The 24,714-nt window shown below is 39.3% G+C and overlaps 1 protein-coding gene across 2 annotated transcripts; it reads left to right on the forward strand.

Annotated features, from left to right (window-relative positions):
• The first annotated feature begins 20,496 nt into the window (after positions 1-20,496).
• Positions 20,497-24,202, forward strand: mmadhca (metabolism of cobalamin associated Da). 2 transcript variants are annotated; one of them, XM_067493495.1, is made up of 8 exons: positions 20,497-20,581; positions 21,100-21,147; positions 21,652-21,793; positions 22,065-22,282; positions 22,674-22,779; positions 22,855-22,973; positions 23,091-23,177; positions 23,524-24,202. In XM_067493495.1, exons 2-8 carry the CDS (start codon positions 21,136-21,138, stop codon positions 23,740-23,742), a joined length of 903 nt encoding a protein of 300 aa, XP_067349596.1. In that variant the 5' UTR covers positions 20,497-20,581; positions 21,100-21,135; the 3' UTR covers positions 23,743-24,202. The 2 variants fall into 2 exon arrangements, with proteins under 2 accessions (XP_067349596.1, XP_067349597.1); XM_067493496.1 differs by lacking the exon at positions 20,497-20,581 and having other exon boundaries at positions 20,650-21,147.
• Positions 24,203-24,714: the final 512 nt, after the last annotated feature.

Raw genomic sequence — 24,714 nt, forward strand, 5'->3', positions numbered from 1 at the left:
CCATCAGCAGTGTTGAATAAGCAAAAGGATGCAGGAACTGCAGCTAAAATCAGTTAAAGGGCTAAGGAAATCATAGGACACCTTAACCCGTGACCCTTAAGAATAATCATGGTGTTAATGTTGTGCTATTACAAACAAATGCGATGAAACGCCCTGAAATTGGCATCAGTACCATTATTCAGGTGTAAAGTGGGGCTGGAGATGTTGTAGTGAGGGAATTTAAATGTGTTGAGTCAAAATCTGTGTCCAAACATTTTCTGTTAAAAGTAACCATTATCTTTCTCTAATCTTAACCAGATTCCAATCACCCTGTTGCAAAAAAGTTTTTCCAAGAACAAGAACAAGAGCAATTATTGCAATTTGTTGGAGACTAGTTTCAGCTTTTGTAAGTTTGGTGCAAGCAGTACAGTTTTTCGAATAGAGTTGTTCTACAAAATATAATTAAAATGATTCTTACTACTTACTCTGGATCTTCTGCTATGCATGTAAATTTGCTTCAGTTTACAGGTCGTAGTGGAAATCGTTATGTGCAGTTAGGCACACTGCATTTACATTTCTCACATTAACCACGTACTGTACAGAATTGTACTTGGACATTTTTCTCAACCTTTTGATAAAACTAATGTTCAATCTACAGTAAATCCGTGAATACTGCACCCTACATGATACCATGCTCTGTCTGCCACAGTGACCTGCTCTATTTCTCACACAGCAGCACAGATTCTCCAAACCGTGTCCAAAACAGGGTTAAAATTGGCCTTTAAATCTTGTTTCCAGCTTTGATTTTAAACCCAATTCCATATCTCATATAACCCAAATATGTCACCCCTTCGATGGTCTTTTTATCCTCGTGAGGACCCCAGCTTCACACAAACACACACACACCCTGTTGCCCAAGTGGCGGCCGGGCCGGATGCCAATGGCAGATAGAACAGGATACTTTTGAAAACACCAGTGTGTGTGTGTGTGTGTGTGTGTGTGTGTTCTTCACAGTACTGCAGAAACGGTTTGGGCTTTTTGGATCTTTGCAGTAGCTGCTGTGTATATGTTGTATATTGTAGAAGAAGAAGGAGATGAATCAATAAGTTTGAACGCTTTTCCAAATAGTGGTATGTTGTGCTTAGTAAGAATTAGAATTTGTATCTGGGAAACTGTCTGAAACAGCGGGAGCAGCTTGACTAATTTAAACCTGGAATCCTGAATGCAGCTGACTCACTGATGCCAGTGTGGAGCGGAAATATGACAGCAAGTAGTGACTTCACTTGTACGAGTCGGAGACAATTTTTCCACGCGGGTGGAGACCCAGATATGTCATATCTGTGATGCATTTTTATAGAAGACTTATCTTTTCAAATAACGAAGCTGCAGAGTTTCACTCTAGTGGATGAGCATTTTTTTATCCCCTTCACGATAGATGTGCTTGTCACATTGTGTAAACATGACATCCTCCTCTACCAACACACACTGCACTTTGGTTCGACAGTGTCAACCCTGAAATGCCAGCGTTTGTGTGTTTGCACCCCTCCATTGCTGTACATACAGTATATTAGTTATTAGAAGAAGGCAACGTGAGGCCCATCTTTTTGATCCGGCTTCTCTTCATCTCCATCATCAAAAAAGAAAGTTTGCGGTGTGTTTTCAGCACATACTGACGCATGGAGTCTCATAATCCATTAGCCTTAAATGTAACATTTACAGTAAGTGTGATATTTTGCTTTTGATGCGTTCATGTTCATGTAGGCCAGTGAGGATGGATTGATATATCCTATCTTTTGAGCTCTGTTGTGTTTCAGTTTAATATGGTTTTGGACTTGATTTTGATCTAAGTTGATTATTTCAAGGCGTGCGGTTAAAAAGCATGAAGACCAATGAAGTAACCGTTTCCTTTGTTAACAATTAGAAGAAAGTGGTGGGTTTGTGGACTGCAGCCATGGCACATACATTTTGGGACTTACTTAAATGTGTTAATATCTCTCTCTGGCTTTGTAGTTTCTGAGCACATTGAACCCAGACATTGAACAAAAGGCCCCACATGAATGGAAAAGTGAAGCAGAATTGATGGGATTACTGAGCAGACATGGTGGCAGAGGCTGGCGGTGAAAAGGCGGACAGGCAGAGACAGAGCAGTAAACTGTAACTTGTGACCAAGGGGCAAAATTAAGACGTGGCTCTGCTGGAAAGGGGCACACATGGCTTGTACTTTATCAGTATTGTCATCCTTAATAAGTGTGTGCACAACCTCTCCTGTTTGCAATAAGCTTGGATTCCAACTGTTGCCTTTTCATGATGAAAGCACCCAGACTGATGCTTTAGGCTCTTTGTGCTTCTCTTTTGTATGTTTTGTTTTGTAGTTTCAAGATGTTTTTTTCCCCTTCCAGGAGGAGAGTAGTAGCTTAACAAAAGCAAGCCGGATATCTCTCATATGCAGATACACTCGAAGAGTCGTCAGAGTGGAAGACAAATTTAGGATTAAATCAAAGAGAGAAAGCTCTCGCCCCTTTTGTGTGTTGTGTGAATCAGGTGTACAGCACTTACCTTTACGACTCCTCCAAGACACACATAGGATGTTTGTCGGTGTTACTAACCGAGCTAGCAGATTGGCTGAGTCACACACAGAAAGAACAGGTGCTGTGTGGGAGGTAGGCATCTTACAGATTTACATGTTTTGGTGCTTTTCACCTCCAGTGTTTTGGCATCTGGAGTTTTTTTTTATGACCGTATATGAGTAGAGATAAAAACGTGAAAGCACAGAGAAATGCACAGCAGGTGTAGCCACTAAATCCTGCAAGACCTTTTTTAACTGCATTCTCATAAAATGTTACGACATTTTAGCTTTGTCAAACAACATCATGGAGTTTATTTTGTGCTGCTGCTGAGCTCCCACTCTCCTGCAGCTCTGCAGCGGCCGTCTGTCTCCTGGCTCTTGCGTGATCCGGGCTGAGCAGCAGACCTGCACACGAAAAAGCGACAGGCCTTTTAAAAACAAACTCATCACTGGCTACGATAGAGGAGAAAGAGGGACAAACCACATAGCTGCAATCGTGGAGGTGTTTGGCCTCACGGAGGACAGTGTGATCAGCTTTTTTAGTCAAATTAGTATATGTTTAGTATAAATTCAATTACAGTTCAGTCCTAAAGTGTTGGTGCCAGATAAACTTTCGTTGAAAAGTAGAGAATAAAAAGTTCTTTGCTGCAGTGGAACTTCAAGGAGAAATTTAATCTGCTGGTTATTGTTGCACATCTGGCTTGGCTCCATTTAATCTGTTCGTGTCGCCAGGGAGTTGAGTATTGTGAAGGAAATTAGATTTTGGAAATGCAATTTCATGAATTTCTTTTTCAAACAAGGGTGAAACTGCAGAATCTGAAAGGTAGAATTTCCCCATCACTCACTTTCTCCTAATTAAAATGTTTACTGAAGGAGTAATAAGAAGCCTGAGCGTTAATCAAAAGGTGCCTTTGCTGCATGACATGCTCCATCCCATCAGGACAGCAGTGAAATCAGCTGTGATCTGTGGGCCGGTCGCTCTCACGCAGTGTAACCACTGTCTTTAAGCACCACACTTTTTCTTGTTCTGTGCCTCTTCCAAGTTCACCTGCCTCTGAAGCTTTTACTCAGTGTTTGCACTCGCATTCTGCAAATGGAAAAGTTTTAAATTAAATATACGGTCGGTGGCGATGTTTCCTGGAAACTTTTGTGATTATGAGACATCATAAAGTATATTGTTCCTCTACTTTATTCTTCAAAGCTTGATTTCCAACTATTATTGCAAGAGCCTATGAAAAAACCCTCACACGCCAAAGTTTGGACATTAATATGACTTTTTTACGGCCCAGTGCCAATTGTAATTCTAAAACTTTTTCTCTTATGTTTGTTCCAAGCACAAAACTTATGAATCAGAAACTTTTTTTGCAAAACATGTGTTGGTCCAAGTCGTACTTTCCAAAAAACAAAGCGTGTTCCCCAAACTGAAATCTCCTCTCTGTGTTTTGATGAAATTCATTCAAACCCCCTCTGTAAACACTGGCAGCATTTCATCTTTATTAATAACTTCTAAGACAGGGTGGGAGGTTTCTCACTATTAAATTATAAAAATTCGAGACTCACTGCTGCTCAGGTATTTTAATTGATGGTTTAACACCCAAGTGACACACTCAAAAGTGCAATTAAAAAGGAACCCATCGTGTGGCACTTTAATGCACTAATGTAGAAAAACAGATCACTGTGGGTGTTACAGTATGAAAATGACAGAAAGGCAAACAACAAAAATAAACATGCACACACACACACACACACACACACACACACGCATTTTTTTATTTTGTTCTCCTCTGGTATTTTTCTTATATTTTTGACAGTTGCTGCAGATGTCCCAGTTCATTACAAAGTAAATCTGTTCATTTTACGCTTTTTATCTCTGCGTCTGATCCTCCGTGTGTGTCGCACTACACGGCACACTGATCTCTCCGCAGTTAGATCAGTTTGCATTTGAATTTATTTAATCTTCAGATAAATGCAGACCCCAACTGTGACGGTGATAAAAGATAACTGCAGTAATTTAATCATCGCCACGCGTTGCACTCTCCGAACATAAACAAGAGGCTTATCAGGCAACAATGAAGAGTTTTGTGTCTGCTGGTAAAGAACGAATTTCGAATCTATAATGTTTGATCATTTAATTGTTTAACCCAGAAAAACACAAGAAATAAGAAACTTTAACATCTGACGTAACAGTTTAACAATAAGTTAAACCGTTGTAACTTTTAAAGCTGCAATTGTAGCTATAAGACCCTAAAATACAGGGAAATACAGAGTTGGGTAATAATTTGTTACATTCAACTGTTTCCACGCGACATACAGTATTGTAAACCAAGTCATCTGACCCATTATTAATATCAAAATACTATTAATATCAAAACCCAATGGACAGTCATCCAATTTGTTAGTTTGCTACAAACTGATTTCCATTCTGTTGTTTCAAAAATGCATCAATACTAAAACCAACCCATGCTCCACTTCAGAACCGCCTGTTAGTGTTTTGTAACCAGCCATCAGACAAATGACCAGCCATCATCCTGTGACCCAATAAAACACTGACTGGGTGGCTCCAGAGCCGCCAGATGTGGGCAGGTGTTGCTGCTTCATATCCCCTCTGAGCAGGTGGTTAAAGGGGGCAGAACAGCGCCGGGCTGCTGCAGGGGACAGAGCTGTTAATGCAACTAGACAGAGTGTCACTGCAGAGCACAGTGGTCTCAACAGCCCGCTGTCACATCCTGTGACACTCAGGGGATTCTGCAAAGGAGAGATATCTTTCAAATATATATATATATATATATATATATATAGGAGCATTTAGTGTCTTTCAGCTGATGGTATACAGAAGCCCTTACTTATGCACCTTTAAAAAAAAAAAATCTCATCTACTCCTAATTATAAGCTGCTTCTTTACACCAATTTGTTAATTAATAATCAGTGTTTATACACAGTGTTGTAAGGCTGCTTTCTCTTGCATGTATGGATCGATATGCTCTTTATATATTTGCACAAACTGCAGCAGCCATCAGCCAAACAAAATTAATACGAAGATTTTAAATTACAAGATCACTATCTTTCTCTTTTTGAGTCGCTAAGAAAATGGCGAAGTCATGTTCTGCATTGATTGCTTTTCTGGTTTCCTACTGATTTCATGAAATATGAGTTATGTTTTCCTTTCTCTCTGCCTCTTTTGTTTTCCGTCTGTTTGAGGGAGGTGTCGCAGGGAGCCATAGATTAAATGAACAGTGGCATATTCCCCCGGGAAGCTGAAAATGATATCTCACTGAGCCAACGTTCTGCAGACTCTGTAAAATGTTGATAAGGCCATTTATTGCCTTTAAACTAATTTGTTTCTCCAGTTCAGAGTGAATTTCTTACGTGTACTCCTTTATTGCACCACATTATACTCGTGTTAATGCGATATTAGTTCGTAAATTATTCCAAACTGCATATGTTTTTTTTTTGCATTTTAATACTTGAAACTACAAAACACACACATTTATGAACAAGATGTAGATAAAATTAACTATAAATGACTTTTTCATCATTATCATGACACTTGGAGGAGTGACACAGAGGCCTCAGGGGGTCAGTGCAGCACTGCTGAACAGTCAGCCATCAAGCCTTTATATTCAGTCACAACAGTTAAACTCCAAATCCAAAAGCAAGCAGCTGACATATTAAATATCGAGCTGAGCTGCTGTACTTCATTAAGCTGCACAAAGCGGTGACCGTCACTGCCCATATCACTGCCCGTCAAGGACTAGGTGTGTGTTGTGTGCGTGTTTTAATCACACCCTCCTCCCTGACATTATGGTTTAATGTCGGTGCAGCTTGAAGCTGTTTGTGTACAGCAATGAGAGGACGATGAGGTAGTAATGAACAGCATTAACAACACTAATGCGATCTGACTGAGAAAGCCCATTTAGGCAGTTACAATAACAAAACTGTTAACTTTTCTTTACAGTCATTAAAAAACGTATCACTTGTACATCTTGGAAAATGCATAAAAGAGAAATCACATTTTGCACATCATGCATGTGCAAAAACAAACTGTTTTACCGACTATTCTAGTTCATATAATGACTGTAATAGGGTTTTAAGAAAACTGATGAACTATGGAGATTTGTTGATCCACAACACAGTGCACAAAGTAGGCTGCTCATAGCTGAAAAAATCCAGACAAATTATAATGAATTTAAATGTAACAGGTGCAGAAGTTAAATGTAACTGTTATTTATTAATTGAATTATTGAATATTTATTCATGGCACCACAAAGTCACAGTGGACTGATGCGCATCAATAGTATCATCATGCATCAATTTTTTTTAATCATAAAAAGTGTGATTCATGTAGACTAACTTCAAAAATTAGGACACAGAATCTGCTTGACATTTCAGCCATGCCCTGCTCACCTGAGCTTCACTAGCACCCGCTCATCCTCCTAATTGGCTTCGCCTGTACTGAACAAGTACAGCAGCCACCTGTCCTCAGTTCCATAACAGATTGTATGCAGTGCATTCAGCCTTCCTGGTTCATGTTTGACCATTTGCCATTTTCTTTTTAGAAAAAAAAACTGCAAAACTGGCTGAGTCCGATCCATCTTCATCTGACCTCACCGTGTTCATGCATTATGTCTTCCGACTGATTTTCTCCTCCTCCGACAGCATGAATCACAAGAATCTTTGGTGCATCACAAACAAAGTCAAACGTCAAGCACCTTTTCCTTGCTTTGCTTCCAAAATCTTCTCCACGGAAATTCAACTTTTTAGGCCAAGGTTTTTTTTTCTGTTAAGTAGGACAGTGTTTTCCTTCAAGCAGAGCAACAACAAATGTTTATAATGAGGAGATGATGGTTGCTATAATATTTAACTTTTCTCTGTTCCATTTCTAAAAACAATTGTGCTAATATGCAGAATAACAGTCCTGTAGTACAAGAGGTTCTGTTCACTTTGTGCCATTCGTTTCAGCTTGACTGTAAAACTGTATAAAATGTGGATTGTCAGACATGTTTTGCATGATTGCACTGATTTGGCATTTGGAGTGTTTAAATGATCCTGTCTGTTGCTCTCTGTTGTTGTTTAATCTGCGGTTATTGCTTTTAGCGTGTAATAAGTACAGCTTTATTCTTTGGAAGACAGTTCTCATGTCCTCAGGTTTAAAAAGGCAGCATTTTAAGTCTTTGTTATGTTTTTGATTTTCCAAGCAGGGGGAATTGAGTGCAGAGTGTGTGTGCTTTGTTTTTTTTTTAACGGGAAAAATCTAATTTACTTTCAATTCAGTTGATTTAAGTAAAAAAATCTTGTGAAATCTGTTGCCCTTACAAAAAATAATTGGGTGTTGAAATAGAGACCTGAGAATGGATTTGCTGTCATCCTCATGTTTAACATGAGGTCATGCAGCTATGACATCAATCAGCTCATGCTGTGGTGGAGGACTTGCTGTCCCCTGGAAAATAAGAAGGAAGAGCTCAGCAGGAATAGGAGGTCATTACTATCTTGCGCAAGGTCACAAAAACACCACTGGGTAATTGAGTGAATCCCGGCTGGTGTGCATATCGAAAAAGGTGCTTCACCTCCATCTGTCGAGCCAAAGTGAATCAGAGCTGGTTTTGTGTGGCGGAGAACAGAATTAACCTGAATTAACACTTTCCTTTTTAATTTTGGACGCTCAGCAAAAACATGCATCAACAGTGAGGAAGACAAAGACGGGAGTTTATCAGCTGGGAGGAATGGTGCCACCAGATGGGGCTGCCTGTCCCACAAACCCTTGCTGCTTTGCTGGGCGACAAAGGAAAGCACTCTCCCAGGAATCAAAGTGGCACACTGATGCAGTGAGTGCATCAGCGAGGAAGTGAATTCGTGTTATTTGCCCATTACCTGGAGGCATAGAACTGCTGATGGCAGGGCTTTCTATATTGGTGAAGCCTCTCTGTCCCTTCAGTACCTTGTCAAAACCAATCCAGCTGCTACTTCTGATAGCTTTCTTTCATTTGCCGCTCGCTCTCTCTGTGCATCCCAGCCTCTGTGCTTGTGTTTTGGAGAGGCCATCAGCTTTCAACAATGTCTCTCTGAGGTCCTGCATGTCCTTGAACTCCAATCTTTTGCTGCCAGTGTGTGTTTGCTCGTCTATGTGTGTGTATGAATAAGCAGCAGAGGGTAAAGGGATGAGTATTTTTTTAACCTTGGGGGGGTTTAAAAAAAAAAAAAAAAGAAGCAGTGGTTGGTTCAAAGTGGCCCCATAGAAGATGGAGTGTTGCATCACACCATGAACACAATTATTCAAGGTTGCTCAGGGCTGAAGAAAACTGCACAGATTCCACACATGCTGCACATCAGGACGGTTTTTACTTACTTTGCTTGGAGCAGGGAGGTGATTGTGTGCAGGCAGCGGTGATGTGACTTGAGTTTCATATAAAATTATGATCTCTAAGAGGAAAACATGAACCGGAATATTATAATTCCTCCATCCATTATTTTAACCACTGATCCTGTTGAGTGTTGCAGGGGTGTTGTGGGTGAGCTTCGGTGTCATTAGGTGAACGGTAGAGGGCCCCAGTCTGTCTCAGGGTTCTCAGACTTTCTTTCTTGTACTTGTCTGCTGCTAGTGTGAATTCTGTCAACGCACTCAGCTGGGAAACATGTACCCTTTGAGTGAAAGCATATGAACTATGCCTGTGATGGGCTTTGTTTACATGTGAGAGAATCAATACAGCTGCACATCAAGTGGGTGGCTTGTATCAAACTAAAATGTCCTTTAGAGGTTCTCACTGATGTGTCTCTCCTGACATTTTGAAACCAAGAGATGTCCAGGAGTATCTGAAACATATGAGCTACAATATTTCTCAGTGTCTTCATTCATTTTCCATGTCTGCTGATTCGAGACTTCAGTTCATATTACACTTTGCATGACATTATTTACATGTGAGTGTAAATAGTTACGTGTTGCATATGCTGCCTTTGAGACTCATTGGCTGATAAAACTGATTCTGATTCTAATAACTACAACATACTCTGCAGTAAATGCACCACAACCGAAGAAATACACAACCAGACCAGCTGTTGCTCCTTTCATACAGTGTAATAATCTGTTACAATCTAACCATAGTAGCATAAAGAGAGAGTGAAATCGTCCTCCTCAGTACATTTCCCCCAAAGTATTAATAATGATCTGTATTATTAGCACATATGTAGCATTTTGATGAGATTCATCTTGATGGCATTATTGTGTCTCTTGCGTGTATCTGCAGTCTATGGTTGTGTGTTCTTTATCATCCTTTTGAAACACACATTGCGCAGCCGAGCCAAGAGGCTTTGTAATGTGCTGTCAGAACCTATTTTCCTCCTTCATGTGGCCCCACTGCTGCACTATGAGAACACAGAGGGGGGGATCTGTCTCTGCCTCTTACTGTGTCCTAACCCACAAGGTCCTGCTTCTTTCTTCTTTTTTGACTCCATTGTGGTGATGCACTTATTGCTGTGGAGCAAATTTATTTAGTTATAGTGTCTGTAGCTGGTTCATAATGATAACGTGTTTCTGTCTGTCACTTTCTGTAAAACAACTGGAGGTTTTAGTTATTAAAGCGTTGGATTTCTGGCCCACAACTGAGACTGAGTGAATACTGGACCTGCATTTATCAAGTGTTTGCGAAACATGGCGACAGATGCTGATGCTAATGTTGCTCCATAGGAACACGTGGGCCATATTAATTTCATAAAGTGTTCAGAGTTGCCTTAATTGCTTGTTAGTAGTGCAAAGCACAAGTTAATGCCATTTTAACAGTTTTATTGTTGGACACTGTTTAGTATCTGAAATGCCTTATTAGTTGTTCTCAATTGAAAAGGGATGTTTTACTTCCTCTACCCACCTGGGACCTGAGGTGACCTTGTCTTCCCAAACCAGCTTATCTAAACCCAAATGTCCTGCTGCTCAATAGCCTGGCTATTGTCTTTATTCACTTAGTGCCTATCAAGTCTAGTCATTTCTAGATATTTGAGACAACAGTGATTTCCAGCAGTGTCTTAGTGTATTACATTATATATACATTTTACACCCCCTACAGGTGATTTTCTTTGTAGTCTAATATACATAGTCATAATTGGTTTTCCTTACAGTTGATTTTCCTCATCAGCTCAATTAATACGTCCACAAAACCATTGTCTCGCTTGAAGATGAACGTTAACACTTATTGCCTACATTTTTCTCAGCTCCTAACTCTCTTAAAGTATTGATTGCTGACCAGTCTGGGTTCCCTTATTTGGGGTCTTTGCTGCCGGAGAAGATGTAGGACCACATAAAGCATCGATAGACACTGGGTTGGAGGAGAAGATTAGAGCAGGTAGGCTATTGATTGGCAGATATACAGCAGTAAGGTGGCCATTGATTAGGCAAACAACCAATTTGTCACCTCGAAGTGCACAAGGTGAATCAATGACATTAATCCCGTGGGAGAAGTAAAGAATGAGGGGACTGGTCCCACATGGTCCTATAGTGTTATTAGACGGCAAGTTTCATATTTTGTAAAGGAAATGTATAACCAGTAAGAGCTCCACCTTAATATTTGAGTGTGTTCCTGATTTTTCTGTTATATATATACCCAAATAGAATTATTGTGCACTCAAAAAAAATGTGCGTTTATGTTGCACAATAGGCCACTGAGGTTTGTTGTTAGCAAAACAAATTTGATATTTAATGTAATTTCACCTTGACACATTCAAATGTAATTATAGTGTGCAACATAGTTCTACTGGAAGACATACACTAACAGTAAAAGTACAAGTACAACAATTTTTTATTTATTTTTGTTATGGATGAATAAATTAACCTCTCTGGACCACAAACAGTCAGTATTTAAATGTTTGACGTGCTAAAGAGAAATGCGTCTCTGGTAGAACTGCTAAAGTTTGCAGTATGGCTGACAACAAAGAGGTTTTATAGAACAACTGAAGCACAGATCACCTCCATCATCTCCATGTTTGTACCGCTCATTTCTCTCCACCTGTCACGGCTAGCAGCTGCAGGGAATGTGAGCGTACCACAGGTTTCTGACGATAACATGACTGGATCAGAGATACCCCACCAAATTAGGTCAGCACTGATCGGATTGTTGCCCCTGACTGTCCGAGACAGGTCAGCACTCTCACCTTGTCTGGCACGTCACCCACATGCACATCGCTGCACTAGATGCAGGCACAGAGCCAGGAGACAGAGGCTGTAAAAGCGGTGCAATATGGTCTCGCTTCAGTGCTCACCACCGTAGTCCTGCCTGAAGTGTGGTGGTGTTCTGGTTTATAGGGTGTGAGTCATTAAAAGAGGAAAGGGCACGTGCAGACTCTGATAAGTCACAAGGCTTTTATTTAATGGGGTACAGGACTACAGCGCAGCAGTGTTGTGCAGTACAAAGGCCAACAATTTGTGCTGGATGGCCATTTTTCCTCTCTCATTTAGGGAGAAGTTATCACTCCACAGTTAATATCACCTCTGTAGATGTTTTGTGTGTTTCAGCTCATTTACTGTATGTATAAGCTGTACAGTGCTGTTCACAGTGGTGCAAAAAACTACTGAAGCCTGTTACTGCTGTACTGGGACACATGTCCACTGAACAAAAATGCTAGTTTATTTTGACACCATCCTGCTGCCCCAAATATTCATAGTGTATCAGTCCACCACTGAAAATAGTCCCCAACAAATGCACTTTTTCTTCCTGTTTCACTAACTTCTGCTAGCATGTCAAGCTGTGAGTGAGACTTTTTAAAATTAAAACTATACATTTGTGACTTTTTCAAAAATTTTCCAGTTAATTTGAAACCAGTGGACAGTGTTATGAAGTAATGTAATTCACCCGGCCTCTGACCTTTCACCTAACATTAGATGGCAACATGTTTAGAAAACACGTTGGTCTTTACAACCTTTGACCTTTCAGAGATTCTTCAGTGATCCAGTCAGAATGAGGTTATGTTTCTCAAAGGTGCTCTGCCCCCCAGCACAGTATCATGCCGCTGTTTGTAATCCAACTATGAAGATTAAATCAGCCCTGAGGCATCCCATGTGCGATGATTTCATTACAGCACCTCCAGCTGTCTGCTAACATTATCTGCCTTCCTGTGCAATGATGGTGGTCATTCCTCCGGAGGGGGATTTAAGCATTTAATTGTTTTAACACTACCTGTGGTGGCATGAGTGCAAATGTGTATCACAGATACACGTTGGGAGGAAGTCTTGGGACGCAGCTGCAGGAACGAAATATCCTCCTATACATTGTGTTCACAAGTTGATTGGCAGGAGGCAGGATGAAGATTGTGGAAGCATGTGATAAAGCCAAACAGACAGCTGACGTGATCACATCAATACACATTAGGCTGAACACCATGAACTTGTTAAACTTTTTGCTGAGTCATGATCGAAGCTGTGCAGCTATTGGACTCTCCTTTTTGTGATCTTAAAAAAAATATATTTGGTACAGTGTACAGTATTGTACACTGAGAGGACACTCTCCTTAATCTGACAAACACTATGATATTCTGTTGTTTGGAATCGAAAATGAAAGCACAGGTCAACACAATAACATGTTGTGTCAGTGTGGAGCAGTTTCCCACAGGCATCTGATTTAGCAACTGGGAGCCACCATAATATGGTGGCATCAGCCATGTTTGTTCTTTTACACATTCAGATGATGTTATGAGCTGTGAAAAAATGTTTAAAAATGTTTTTCTTTCTTTTCTAAATGCACTACTCATGTTTCCAGTGCTCATATATGACACAAAACCAAAATTATGTGTAAGAGTAGACACTGCATGTGCAAAACACCTGTCTTATCAAATAATGTTTGTATGACACCACTAACAGGTTATAATACTATTTAGAAATAAAGTTGTGGGTGTGAATAAAGTCATACTATTATGAAAGGTTTTGTAACATTTTTGATTTAAACTTAAATAGTAAAGCAATAATATGTTGAGAAGTAACTCATAATATTTCATACCATAATAGTTTGCAAATAAATGTATAGTATTTATATAATATATTGTATACATATCGTATAAATATTATTGTATAAAGTTTATTGATTTGTTTATGTAATTTAATTATTTTTCTTAAAATGTGAGCAAGAGGTCAATAAGAATATTTTCTTACTGAGAATAAGAAAGAATATTTTCTTTTAAGAACTTTCTCAAAATTAGCACAAAAAATGAAGCAGAATATAAAAATTTTATCTGATTGAACAGATGTTTAGTTTTTGTTTATAGAGAATTGACCCTGTTATTATGAGTATAGGGTAAAATTAGTTACAGAGAAAATCTGTTATTGTCAAACTGTGGATTGTCACTTCATTAGTATTCAAGCTGTTTTCCTGCAGTTAAGGAGCATTTAACATATACACAGTCGAACATAAGCTGGTGCTCGTCAGCCATTTCAATACTCACTGCTGTCATGTCTGTTTTCACTTTCTCTGGGATATTTTTACACACTTTCAGAGAGCTTCCTCTGTCAACACTGCACACACCGCCGCTGTAATCCGAACAGACGGGGCTGTTAGACGGCAGCAAGGTTTTACATGCCTTCAAAAATGTCACCATACCTTTGCCTCTGGTCCCTGAAAAACAATGATCACACACACACATTCCCATGCACACATGCCATGTGGCTGAACAACAAATTCCAGCACTGCTGCTTCAAACTGCAAATACACAGTCTGTTGCCTGGTTGACCTTCAAGGTAGCCGCTCATATCCCTTCTGACCAAAGCTCCAATTGACCTTCCAGGACCATTAAGCTTTTTTCATTATTGAATGAAAAATGACTTAACCGATAAATATTATGTTATGAAAAAGGCTGGAAGTAATCCTTGGCAAGTACATTCTCCTTTTATAAACCAGAGTCCTTAACAGTTCTGTTGTTTATCTTGCATGTTGCTGGTCTCTCGCCAAACCCATATAATACACCAGAGTACAGCGAGCGAAATACAGAGTAATACTTTATAGAAAAAAAGATCCCAAGTCTATCAGTGCTGCCAGCTGTGTGGCTTTAGCACACTTTGGTGTGAGAAATAAAAATCATATCATTTGACACAGAAAGTTATTAGAGCCCTTTCTGAGCCTGATGTGTAAGGTTGTGTTGATGTTAGGTAAAGATATGTAAAATGGCATAAATGATTAGGGTGCCACATGCCTGAGTGTTCTCATATGCAGACTGGTAGTAATTATCTCCCTCATAATTGCTACTTGCCTGAATGTTAATGAACCCACTGCTGCATAAAGGAGCTGTTTCCAGGTATGATGCGGGTGGGTGTTACTGAACGAAGTAAAACTCAACAAACTGTGATCAGGGATCTCAGGTCTGCAGGAGGTATACAGTACCTGCACATCTGAACCTGCCTCAAACTACTACCCGTCACTAGTCAAGCCTCAGTTGGTGCTAGTGGTGCAACTGGACCCTGGGGTCCTCTACATATACATAATTTTATGCGCACCATGTAACAGCACACACACCCACTGTTACCTCATTAGTGACTGCAGCCCTGAGGCTTACAACTGAGATAAGGTCTAATTGCACAGTTCAGCAGCACTGACAGTGCTCAGAGCGTTTTGGAACAGGCTTCGACAAATGAGCATCAGGTGCAAGCACCTACAGTAATATTCTGTTATTTCTGTCCCCTCCTGTCACAGTTGTTACTGCCAAGTTAAGCTCATAGTAAGTCCATGGAACTTTCTGGAGTACAGATGGACAAAGACTGGCTCACTGGAGTTCACTGAGAGTGAACAAGCCAAGAAATGGCACTGATTCAGCTCCATGTGTCATGATATGGTGCACAACACATATTTAATGTTTACAACTTTCCACAAATTGGTGATTTGTAATTGTACTGCTATATTGCACTGCTCACTTAATGCTTGCAATGTGTAGTGTAGAGTGGTGTGAATGTCAGTGTGTCAGTTGGCCAGTCAGTCAACCACTTTTATCCACAGGTGTAGTTTGTGGATGTTATGTATTTTACTGTTACAATGATCAGACAGGAATAGTCCACTCAACCAGCTCCTGAAACTTGGTGATCCATTAGAATGGGCAATGTGACTGACCAATATTTCGACATCCAGACAAAAAAAAAACCCAAAACATATTAATAAAATAGTCCCACATGTAAAGTTTATCATTTCGGCTCAAAGTGCAAGTTTCCATCCAAATTTAGTGCAAACCTCAACTGACACTTGCCGTGAAACCAGTGTAGAACAATGTAGTCCATTGTACTTTGCATTTGAAATATTTGATTAGTATTTGACCTTAAAACCATGTTTGCAATGGGCTTTTTTTAATTCCATGTGTTTCCACTCAGGTTTGAGGTTGATGGAAATGCACTTACAGAGCCTCCAGCATGGCTGCAGACTCTTGTCAGGCCACTGTGCTACAGTTAAACAATCAGCTGCCATGTCAAATTTAACTAGAAATCCTCTCTGCAGTGGTTTGTTGCACTTGCTTGGGCCTCTGTTTGACTTTCCTCAGACATTATCATAAAATGTACCGTCCTTCGTACTTGCACCTGGTGATTATTTGTTAAAATTGGCTCCAAAATGCTCAGAGCGTTGTCAGTAGTGCTGAACTGTTGAATAATTTCCCAAGTGCAAGTCTGGGCTTTACAGTCACTAATGAGGTAGCACAGTGTGTGCACGCTCTGCTTCTGTATTCATACAATTATGTATATTTCATACATTTTGCAACTGTGCCAACTATCACCATATTGGCAAAGTTAACAAAAATATCTCAAATAAGAAAATAAATGAAAATATACATTCACTCCATCTGTAAAATCGATTCATATATACAGTAAATTACAGTAATTTCAGATCAGAAGGCTGGAAATGACAACAGACATTTAACACATGAAAAAAATATAGCACAATAATTACTGAGATCTGGAGACTCAGAGATATGAATCTTTACTTAAAGCTTATTTATTTTGAGAGGGTTAAAAATCTTCTCATTACACAAGTAAAGTTTAGTGAGTGTCGCACATCTTGTAGTTTAACAAGCATTTTTCTCTTCACCAAGTCTGACTCAAACTCGGCTTGCTGCTAGGAAACACTGTGAACTGACAGCTCCCAGTGGTCTGTGGAGACCAACATGTCCAAACTTAATCTCAAAGCAGTTTTCTGTCAATGGAAATACACTGAAGTACTAAACTCTACTCTGAGCTACCCCTCTCTGTCCTACAACACTGTTTATGCCATGAAAAATCCCCAAAAGAAAAAGTTCGCCAAGACAAAGTCATATTCATATTAATAATTCAAGTGAAAAACAGCAATGAGCCTGGCACAGAGTGGATCATAGAAAAAAAAAACCAGGACACCTTATGTGTTGCTTCTTATTCAGCCAGCTGGGAAAGCACGCAGTGGTGTGTGAGCAGGCAGTTGGAAGCCAGATGGTGATGAGCCTCTATAGACAGTAGCAGGTGATCACTTATTCATGTGGTAACTTGATTGACCATTTGAATGATTGAGGGGGTTTTGAAAGAGTGTGATTCGTACAGGCTCTGCACTGGTGCACACTCCTCTTTGCTGTTCTATGTTACCATTCTAACTGTGGGATGGCGACTGATGATTTGTTTAACCCTCTGGGCTTCTGCAGGTGTTCACTGCTGAAAAATACAGTAGTACAAATGTGTACCTTTGACTCCATCTGACTCATCCACTTCCTGTACACACTGAACTTCAGGCTGCAATACAAAAAAACCCTAACAATTTATCTAATGTCTTTCTAACTGCATGATTCCAAACAACCAGGATGTCTCCAGGATACACTGCCTTATTCTGAACAGACAGAGTTTGAGATTTTCAAACATCTTTTCTTTACTTTTGTCAATACAAAACTGAATTTAGCAACCATGTCAAATTTGGATTCTGGGAATGCTTTGTCCTCACTCATTCAATTTTACGAGCTTGTGATTTTCCAGTAGTGATAATATAAATGTCAGTGCTGTAAGATTTAAAACCCTACACATGAGCACTGGCGCATTAAATTCAACAAAGAAAAGCGTGGGTAAACAGTATGGAAGGGGCGGTGGCGGCTGGGGAAACCTGACTAAAACCTGTAAGTCATCCTGATGACTAATGGTTTCACTTCTACACATCCCGACGAGATGGGAAATTGACCTTTAATAGCTCTTACTATGTCATTAGTTAACAAGAGAGCGCAGTTAACAGTGTGCTGACAGAGACAGGTAGCTCAGAACGTGGGAGACTGAAATATGCTCTTTGACAGTGGACGAAAGGGCAGTAGAAAAGTGCTGATTCAAGACTAGAGACAGGGCGACCTGACAGCGCTGCAATAAAAAGACCTCGACTGACTCATGGCTTTGTCTGGAGGTCTCAAGGCTTTTCTACACTTAAGAATTCCTCTCACAAAGCCAAACATTGTGGTTCAGGGAAAGAGATTTTCACAGAAACAATTAGTCATGGACTATTATCTTACAATGTGTAATGGTAAGACCATGTTGATGTGATAGAGGCTCCCCACAGACCCCAGCTTAGAGATAAATAGGCTGAAAAATCTTTTAATGTGTCTGTTGGATTGTGAGTCAAACATACCATAGTGTATATAAAGAAATACTAGTATGATACTTTGAAAAACTTTATTAACGTAATTTGGCAACTTAATATCACCACAACTTCTTAATAATAATAAGTTGGTTCATCTTAACTAAGCTTTTAGAGGTCGATGCAAATAATGTCCATTGTGTTCAGTTAGTCTTAAAGATAAGTAGGATTTACTCAATCATTTAAATGATGTATAATCCAAAATACCAAATATTGTACAATTACATTTATTTGTCAGACAAAACATTCGCATTTGAGGACATCTTGAGATTTGATGCACTCGCTGATGTAATCGCTGAGTCTCCGATACATAAAAATAATCATCAGGTTAATTCGTAATGAAAAAAAACAATTGTTAGATTTTGCTTTATTTTTATTGGATCTTAACATTGTGACCTTAGAAAGGAGTGAACACATCTTGATTCGTTTCTGGAAAACACTGTGGAGAGAGCCTGAGGTGAAGAATTCATTTGCTTTTGTGTGTGTGTGTGTGTGTGTGTGTGTGTGTGTGTGTGTGTGTGTGTGTGTGTGTGTGTGTGTGTGTGCGAGTGTGTGTGCATCCCACAGGGGCTCCATCTTGGGTGCATGCTGTGTTTCTGGTACAAATGATCCTGTGGGAGACTTCCTGACAGACAAACTCTGTGCGGTTCCACATTCATACATCGAGTTGCTACTGCCGCCCACGGTGATTGAAGCATGTTGGTCCCAGGGTAAACTCCCACTGCGTATCCTGTCAGCTCAGAGAAAGTGTCAATCAGCTTGTCCGAATCAGCTAAAGAGATGTGTCTACGCCAGCACAATGTACTTTACTAACTGTCCTTGTCCTTCACGACTTCTGACAACAAAAAGCACTGTTATTCACATGAAAATTCAAGTAAGGGGATTGTGCCGTGTACAATTTCGCCACAGTTTTCCCCCCTGGGAATTACCTAACACACTCAGCCTTTCTTTTCTTTTCTCAGATGTTAGCCAAGGCAAAAGGTATGGGCTGTGATTTTCTATATTTTTGTTATTCTCAACCAATCCCATAAAGAAAAAAAACCCATAATGACAAAATTGTTGGCTAAGGTTCTCAGTCATTCCAGTGTGGTTGACTGGACATGACTCAACATCCAGATAATATTGAATTCCATCTGCTGCCAAGAGTGGAGGTTTTGTGTCAGAGATGAATAAGCTAAATTAGGGTAAAAAATTAGGTGGATTCCCAGATGTTATAACTAGGTGATGCAACTCATTCTTAGTTTTATTCACCTTTTAAAAATCTGTATTTTAATAACAAAAACACAGAAAATGCTGCTAATGTGCTTTCCTAGTCCTGATCATATTTCCACTGAAGTTATTTACATGACACTGTTTGTTATCTGGTAATATTTCATAAATAACTGCACACTAAGCTTCTACACTGTATTAATATGACCACTGTTTCATTCACAAAAGCAAATCAAATACCAGTGTCAGTCATCCCCACACACATATCACAACTGATATCAAGGCCTTAATCAAACTAATCATCGGTAGTGCACGCATGAGCAGGAAACAATTTACATTTCACATGTATGCGCTATTAAACACTAACAGGTAAATCATAACGGCGGTACCTTTTGAAACATTCAAACACTTCAGAAAATGTACCTTAACTCATAATTAAAAATGTAGAAAAACATTAACTGTGAGGATCTGTCTATTAGAATAACATACTACAGCAATTGGTTACAATGTTGCTGATGTAACAGTTCTGATCTGTGACATCACCAGAGTAATTAATGTAACTGTGAAATCAGGCGACTCAGCAGCTATTAATTAAGTATTGTTGCAGCTCCACCAGCTCTTGGTGATACAGCCAAAAGGTTGATGCAATTAAAATGTGTTCTATTTAGTCCTGGGTCTCCTGGCCATCCGTTTGACCTTTACTCAATGTTATCCTTATTGTTGGATTGCTGCCTGGTGAGATTATCATCAGGCCGGTCAACAAAAGTAGGTCTTTTTTTGTTGTTGTGTACGGAGACATTTCTCATTCATGATAAACACACATATCAAGGCTGTCTGTCACCTGTTTATGGCATCTATTTCAACATAATTAAAACGTTATGTAATAAGTAGTCAATTTTAATTACTATGTTATTTAAAGTGCACGTTGTGAAGAAAAAATAGCAGAAGTGATCTTATAATTTAATTTTCTTTCGTGGGTGTTATCTGCTGCCATCTTGTGTAAGGAGTTAGGAGACACAGCCTAAAACGCCTAAAATGCGTTTCTCGCATTTGTTTGTTGTTTATTATTATCCTTGAATAATACTGCTATCACACACTTAATGGCAAAGTGGTAATAATTTTGATAAAATCCCCATCACTTCGTATAATGGAGTTTGTAGTTGTAATCAAACAACGCATGTGTGGTCTGTCCCTCGCCACTTGCCGTCGCTTTTTAGCGAAAGCGAGTGGCTGTAGACGTGCAGGTTGATAGGTAAGGACAACATGTACTTTTTTTTTACAAAGTTATTGCATTAACAGCTTAATATAAATATTATATAAAGTATACGAATAATCTAATGTCTACATTGTTATGTATAGCGTCAAGGTGATGGCAAAGTAGCGAGTAAATGAATGTCTAAAAAGCGAAGTGTCAAAACAAGATATCAGCTGACCGACCAGCTTAGCTAACAACGTGCTAACGGCAGCAGCTAGTTTAGTTATCCGTTGTGTTTATGTTTGACCTGTCACATTTTGTAAAAATTTACGCGTATCTGTATTGTTCTTGTTTTGTTTCCAAAAAAGTAAACAATTGCCCCGATTCTTGCTTCCCCGTGAAAAATAATAGAACCATTGCATCATCTCAGCATGTTACAGAAACTCGCATCAGTTAGCAATAACTTCCTTTGCTTTTTTTCAGTCTTATCTTTTGCTGGAGCTTGTTGTTTGAGTTTATAAAATACAGCTTGGCGTGTCTTCTGTTGCAAGTATTGATCAATTTTTGTCCAATAGGTTACAAGCTGAAAAAAAAAAAGAAGATAGACCACAATGTCCAGCGGTGTAAGTGACATCACTTCTTACGAGGAAACAGTGTTTTCCAAACTCCGGACAAATATCGAGCAATTTACAAGGACATCACCATATCTGAAAATTACCCAGAATGTAGAATGTTTTTGCTCGAGTTTTTTTTCACAAAAAATCAGTACATGGATTGTTCTTAGTTTTGTGTTTGTTCGAGCATCATTTGTTTGTTTTTCCATGTTATTTCAAATGTCAGCAACCACTGAGTTTTGTAAAGCAGTTGTAACTCTTCATTTTTTGTTGAATCAAAATTTCAAAAGTAAAGCGGTGTTTCAGGAGATGTGCATGTTTACTAGCAAGCAAAGAATTGAGTAAAATCACCAGATAATAAGGCTCTAGTCTAACTTGCACTAAATTCTCAAGAAATAGGTTTTAAGGCAAATAGGTTGCAGGGATTAAGAGAAATGAAGTGCTCCTATAGTAATGTAGTAGTCTTTATTAAAATGTTACTGTCTATTAACAGATGGTCTTGTAACTCTGCAGGTGCTGTGTGGTCGAAGCAGGCTGGTCCTATCTCAGATCACTGGACATCAAGTGTTAGCTTCTCTCAGGGTCAGCAGCACCAGGAACTTCTCTGCTGCAAGCTCAGATGAGCCTTACATAGCTGTATCACCCACAGATTCAGGTGAGTCAAGTAATAAATGAGTCACCATTTGCTGGCAAATGTGACAATAGTTTACATACAACTGGATTTGATCTAGGTCTAAGTAGAAAGCATATTACTTATATTTTAGTTAGTTGTGTCCCTATACGTCACTTATCCTAATTATGATTACAAACATAGAGAAAATACGGTGGGTCAGGCATGAAGTCAGTGTTTAAAACTGAGGATGAGGTTGTGCTAAACAAAACTCGAGGCAGCATAGACCTTTCAATGTCTGCCGTGTTTCCTCCAGGCCCCAGGACTGTGTGGCCAGATGAGAACATGGGACCATTTGGACCTCAAGACCAGCGCTTTCAGTTACCGGGTAACGTTGGGTTTGACTGCCACCTGGAAGGCATGGCAAACCAAAGGAAGGCTCCAATTCATAGGACAGTGCCTGATGTTCTGACGACTCCAAGCAGCACAGAGAGACATCAGTTCATACTGGCCCAGTTTGTTAATGAGTTCCATGTAGGTTTTGGAATCCTTCACTACATGAATAATGTTTGTAAAACTTATCATCTTTATTAATAATGATAACAACATTCAATCAGGCTGTTTTGACCTCCTATAAGATACTTATACATTAGGTCAGCAAAAATAAGTCAATAAAGGTTTTAGCATTTACCCTAATCTTATTTCTAAGAGTGTGAAATAAATACAGGAAATTATTATAATATTGAGACACTGCAATACTTTGTCTTTTTGGTTGTGTTTTAAAGCCATGGTTTTACAAAAGTTTACAAAGTAAAATCCTAAGAAGTTTAATTCAATGAGACCAAGTAATTTTTGTAGTGACTTTTTCACTGTGCACTACTGAAGCTGGAAAGACGTAGTCTGACTGTGTGCATGTCTTTATCAGGGAAAACTTGGTCCTATTTCCATGAGAGTTCACAAAGCAGAGCAGTACTTCAATCAACCGGACACAGACTGCTTCATAAATTCCTGTCCTGACCTGTTAAGGAAAGGTAAGTGAAAGCTATCCAGCATTAAATCCTAGCATAAGATGCTTTAGCCTTGAGTAATAAAAGCGTGTCTTTAAGATCTGGAGCTGTTGTTCCCCTCGGCGCCCACTAATTCTATCACAGTTGTGACGGTCACACAGAGGAGTAGTCTGTGTGAGGAGACGGCAAAGCAGGAGAGAGATCATCTGCTTCACAAAGTGAGCCCTGTCATATTTTCTTATGGTATTTAAAAAAAATTACAATTAAAATATTAAGTCTGAAAATGTGAGTAACAAGGTTGCAATGACTGCTGACTTGTTTCCTCCTAACTGCAGTTTGTTAGTGGTGCAAAGGAGATGTGTTTCGCTCTGTGGACTGCAGGGTACTGGGCAGACTTCATTGACCCAACAACCGGCACAGCTGTGAGTCTATTTCTGTTTTTAGTTTTTATTCCTTTTGTTTTATATTAACAGAGAACACAAGGAAATTAGTTCTTATATTGTAACATTTGACTCAGTGCTCATAAATACATTTAGAACTGTGTGTGTGTGTGTGTGTGTGTATATAAGAAAGGAGAAGCTGTCAGTATCCTCAGAAAACGCCTGTTATAGTGATTAAGTCAGGAAAAGTTGATTGTATTAAAAGGGTCTATCAGGAAAAAGGCCAAATTTATTATAAAGGCACGCTGAACTTAAGTAATGTGAAATAAAAATACTGTGTTTTCTTTAACGCAATTGCATCATTGTTTTTAACATTTTTCCCCAACAGTTCTTTGCTTCTCCCTCAAGTCAAACCACACTGCAACCAGAGGAGGAGCTGAGACATCTGGGCTTTCACATTGAGGTGTCGGGCTCCTGCATAGTTATTCGCCACATCCTGAGAGGCACACGTTTATTTGTGGGGACGATTTTCACCAACGCACCTACTCACAGTGCTGCCATTGCAAGGCTACATGGACATTCAAATGTACTTGACGATGAGAAATAAACCCCCCCCAAACTCTATACAGAGCTAAGCTCCCAAACAAGGCTTCTATTTATGGCTGCTAAACACAGCAGCTGGACACTTGTTTATTTTTTGTTTTTTTTTGTTTTCTCTAATAAAGGCCTCTGTGCTTTGTCTGATTGACACTTCAACTTAGTACCTGGATTATCCTGCAGGGGGGAACAAACTCACTGCAGTGGGAATTTTATAGTGTGATCTTTACCACATGACAATTTTTAGAGGAGGCTAGAATCGTTTCGAATAGTTTTTATCATATTGCAAAGATGGATATGAAATGAAATCACTCAGCGAACTAGTAGGTGAGATTTTATCAGGTCAACACTTTTCATACTTACATAATGTTTATCTATTGTACAGAACCTCAAGAAATAGAGTTTCAGTTGAAGCACTACAGTTGTCAGTCCAACCTGCTGTAATAATAAAGTGACCTCCATATTCTGTAGCTCTGTGTGCTCCATTCTTCCTACAGATTATTGCTTATCCTCATTAAAACATTTGCACAAAGACATAGGAAAAGATTCTGACTGATCACTGTCTAATGAAGACATTTGACAGAAGAGCTGGTATTTATTTGAACACATACGTATAGAACCTACTTAAAGCAGCAGTAAATGTAACGAGTATTTTTTTCAGAATATTTAGTAATGATGGCCAAATGGAGCTTGTATTGAAGCTCTTTGGTGGTATCTGGTGGCCAAAAGTATGAAGAGCAACTTGAATCTACAATTTGAACTGCTTTGATATGGTAGCCCACCCTACAGAGGTGACAGCTTCTGTTCAGTATCCTATGACTATTCTGTCTGATCTCGGTCTTGTATGTATGTTTTTCTCACCCAAAAAATACACGTTATGTTTATTCGATAAATAAATGTGATGAATATACTTTTCTTGTTTACACATACCATGGTGTGGTCTCCCTTTGCTTGTGACTTATTGAAGTTTGTAAAGATGATA

This window comes from Channa argus, chromosome 23 (genome assembly GCF_033026475.1).
Source record: "Channa argus isolate prfri chromosome 23, Channa argus male v1.0, whole genome shotgun sequence".
NCBI classification, from domain to species: domain Eukaryota; kingdom Metazoa; phylum Chordata; class Actinopteri; order Anabantiformes; family Channidae; genus Channa; species Channa argus.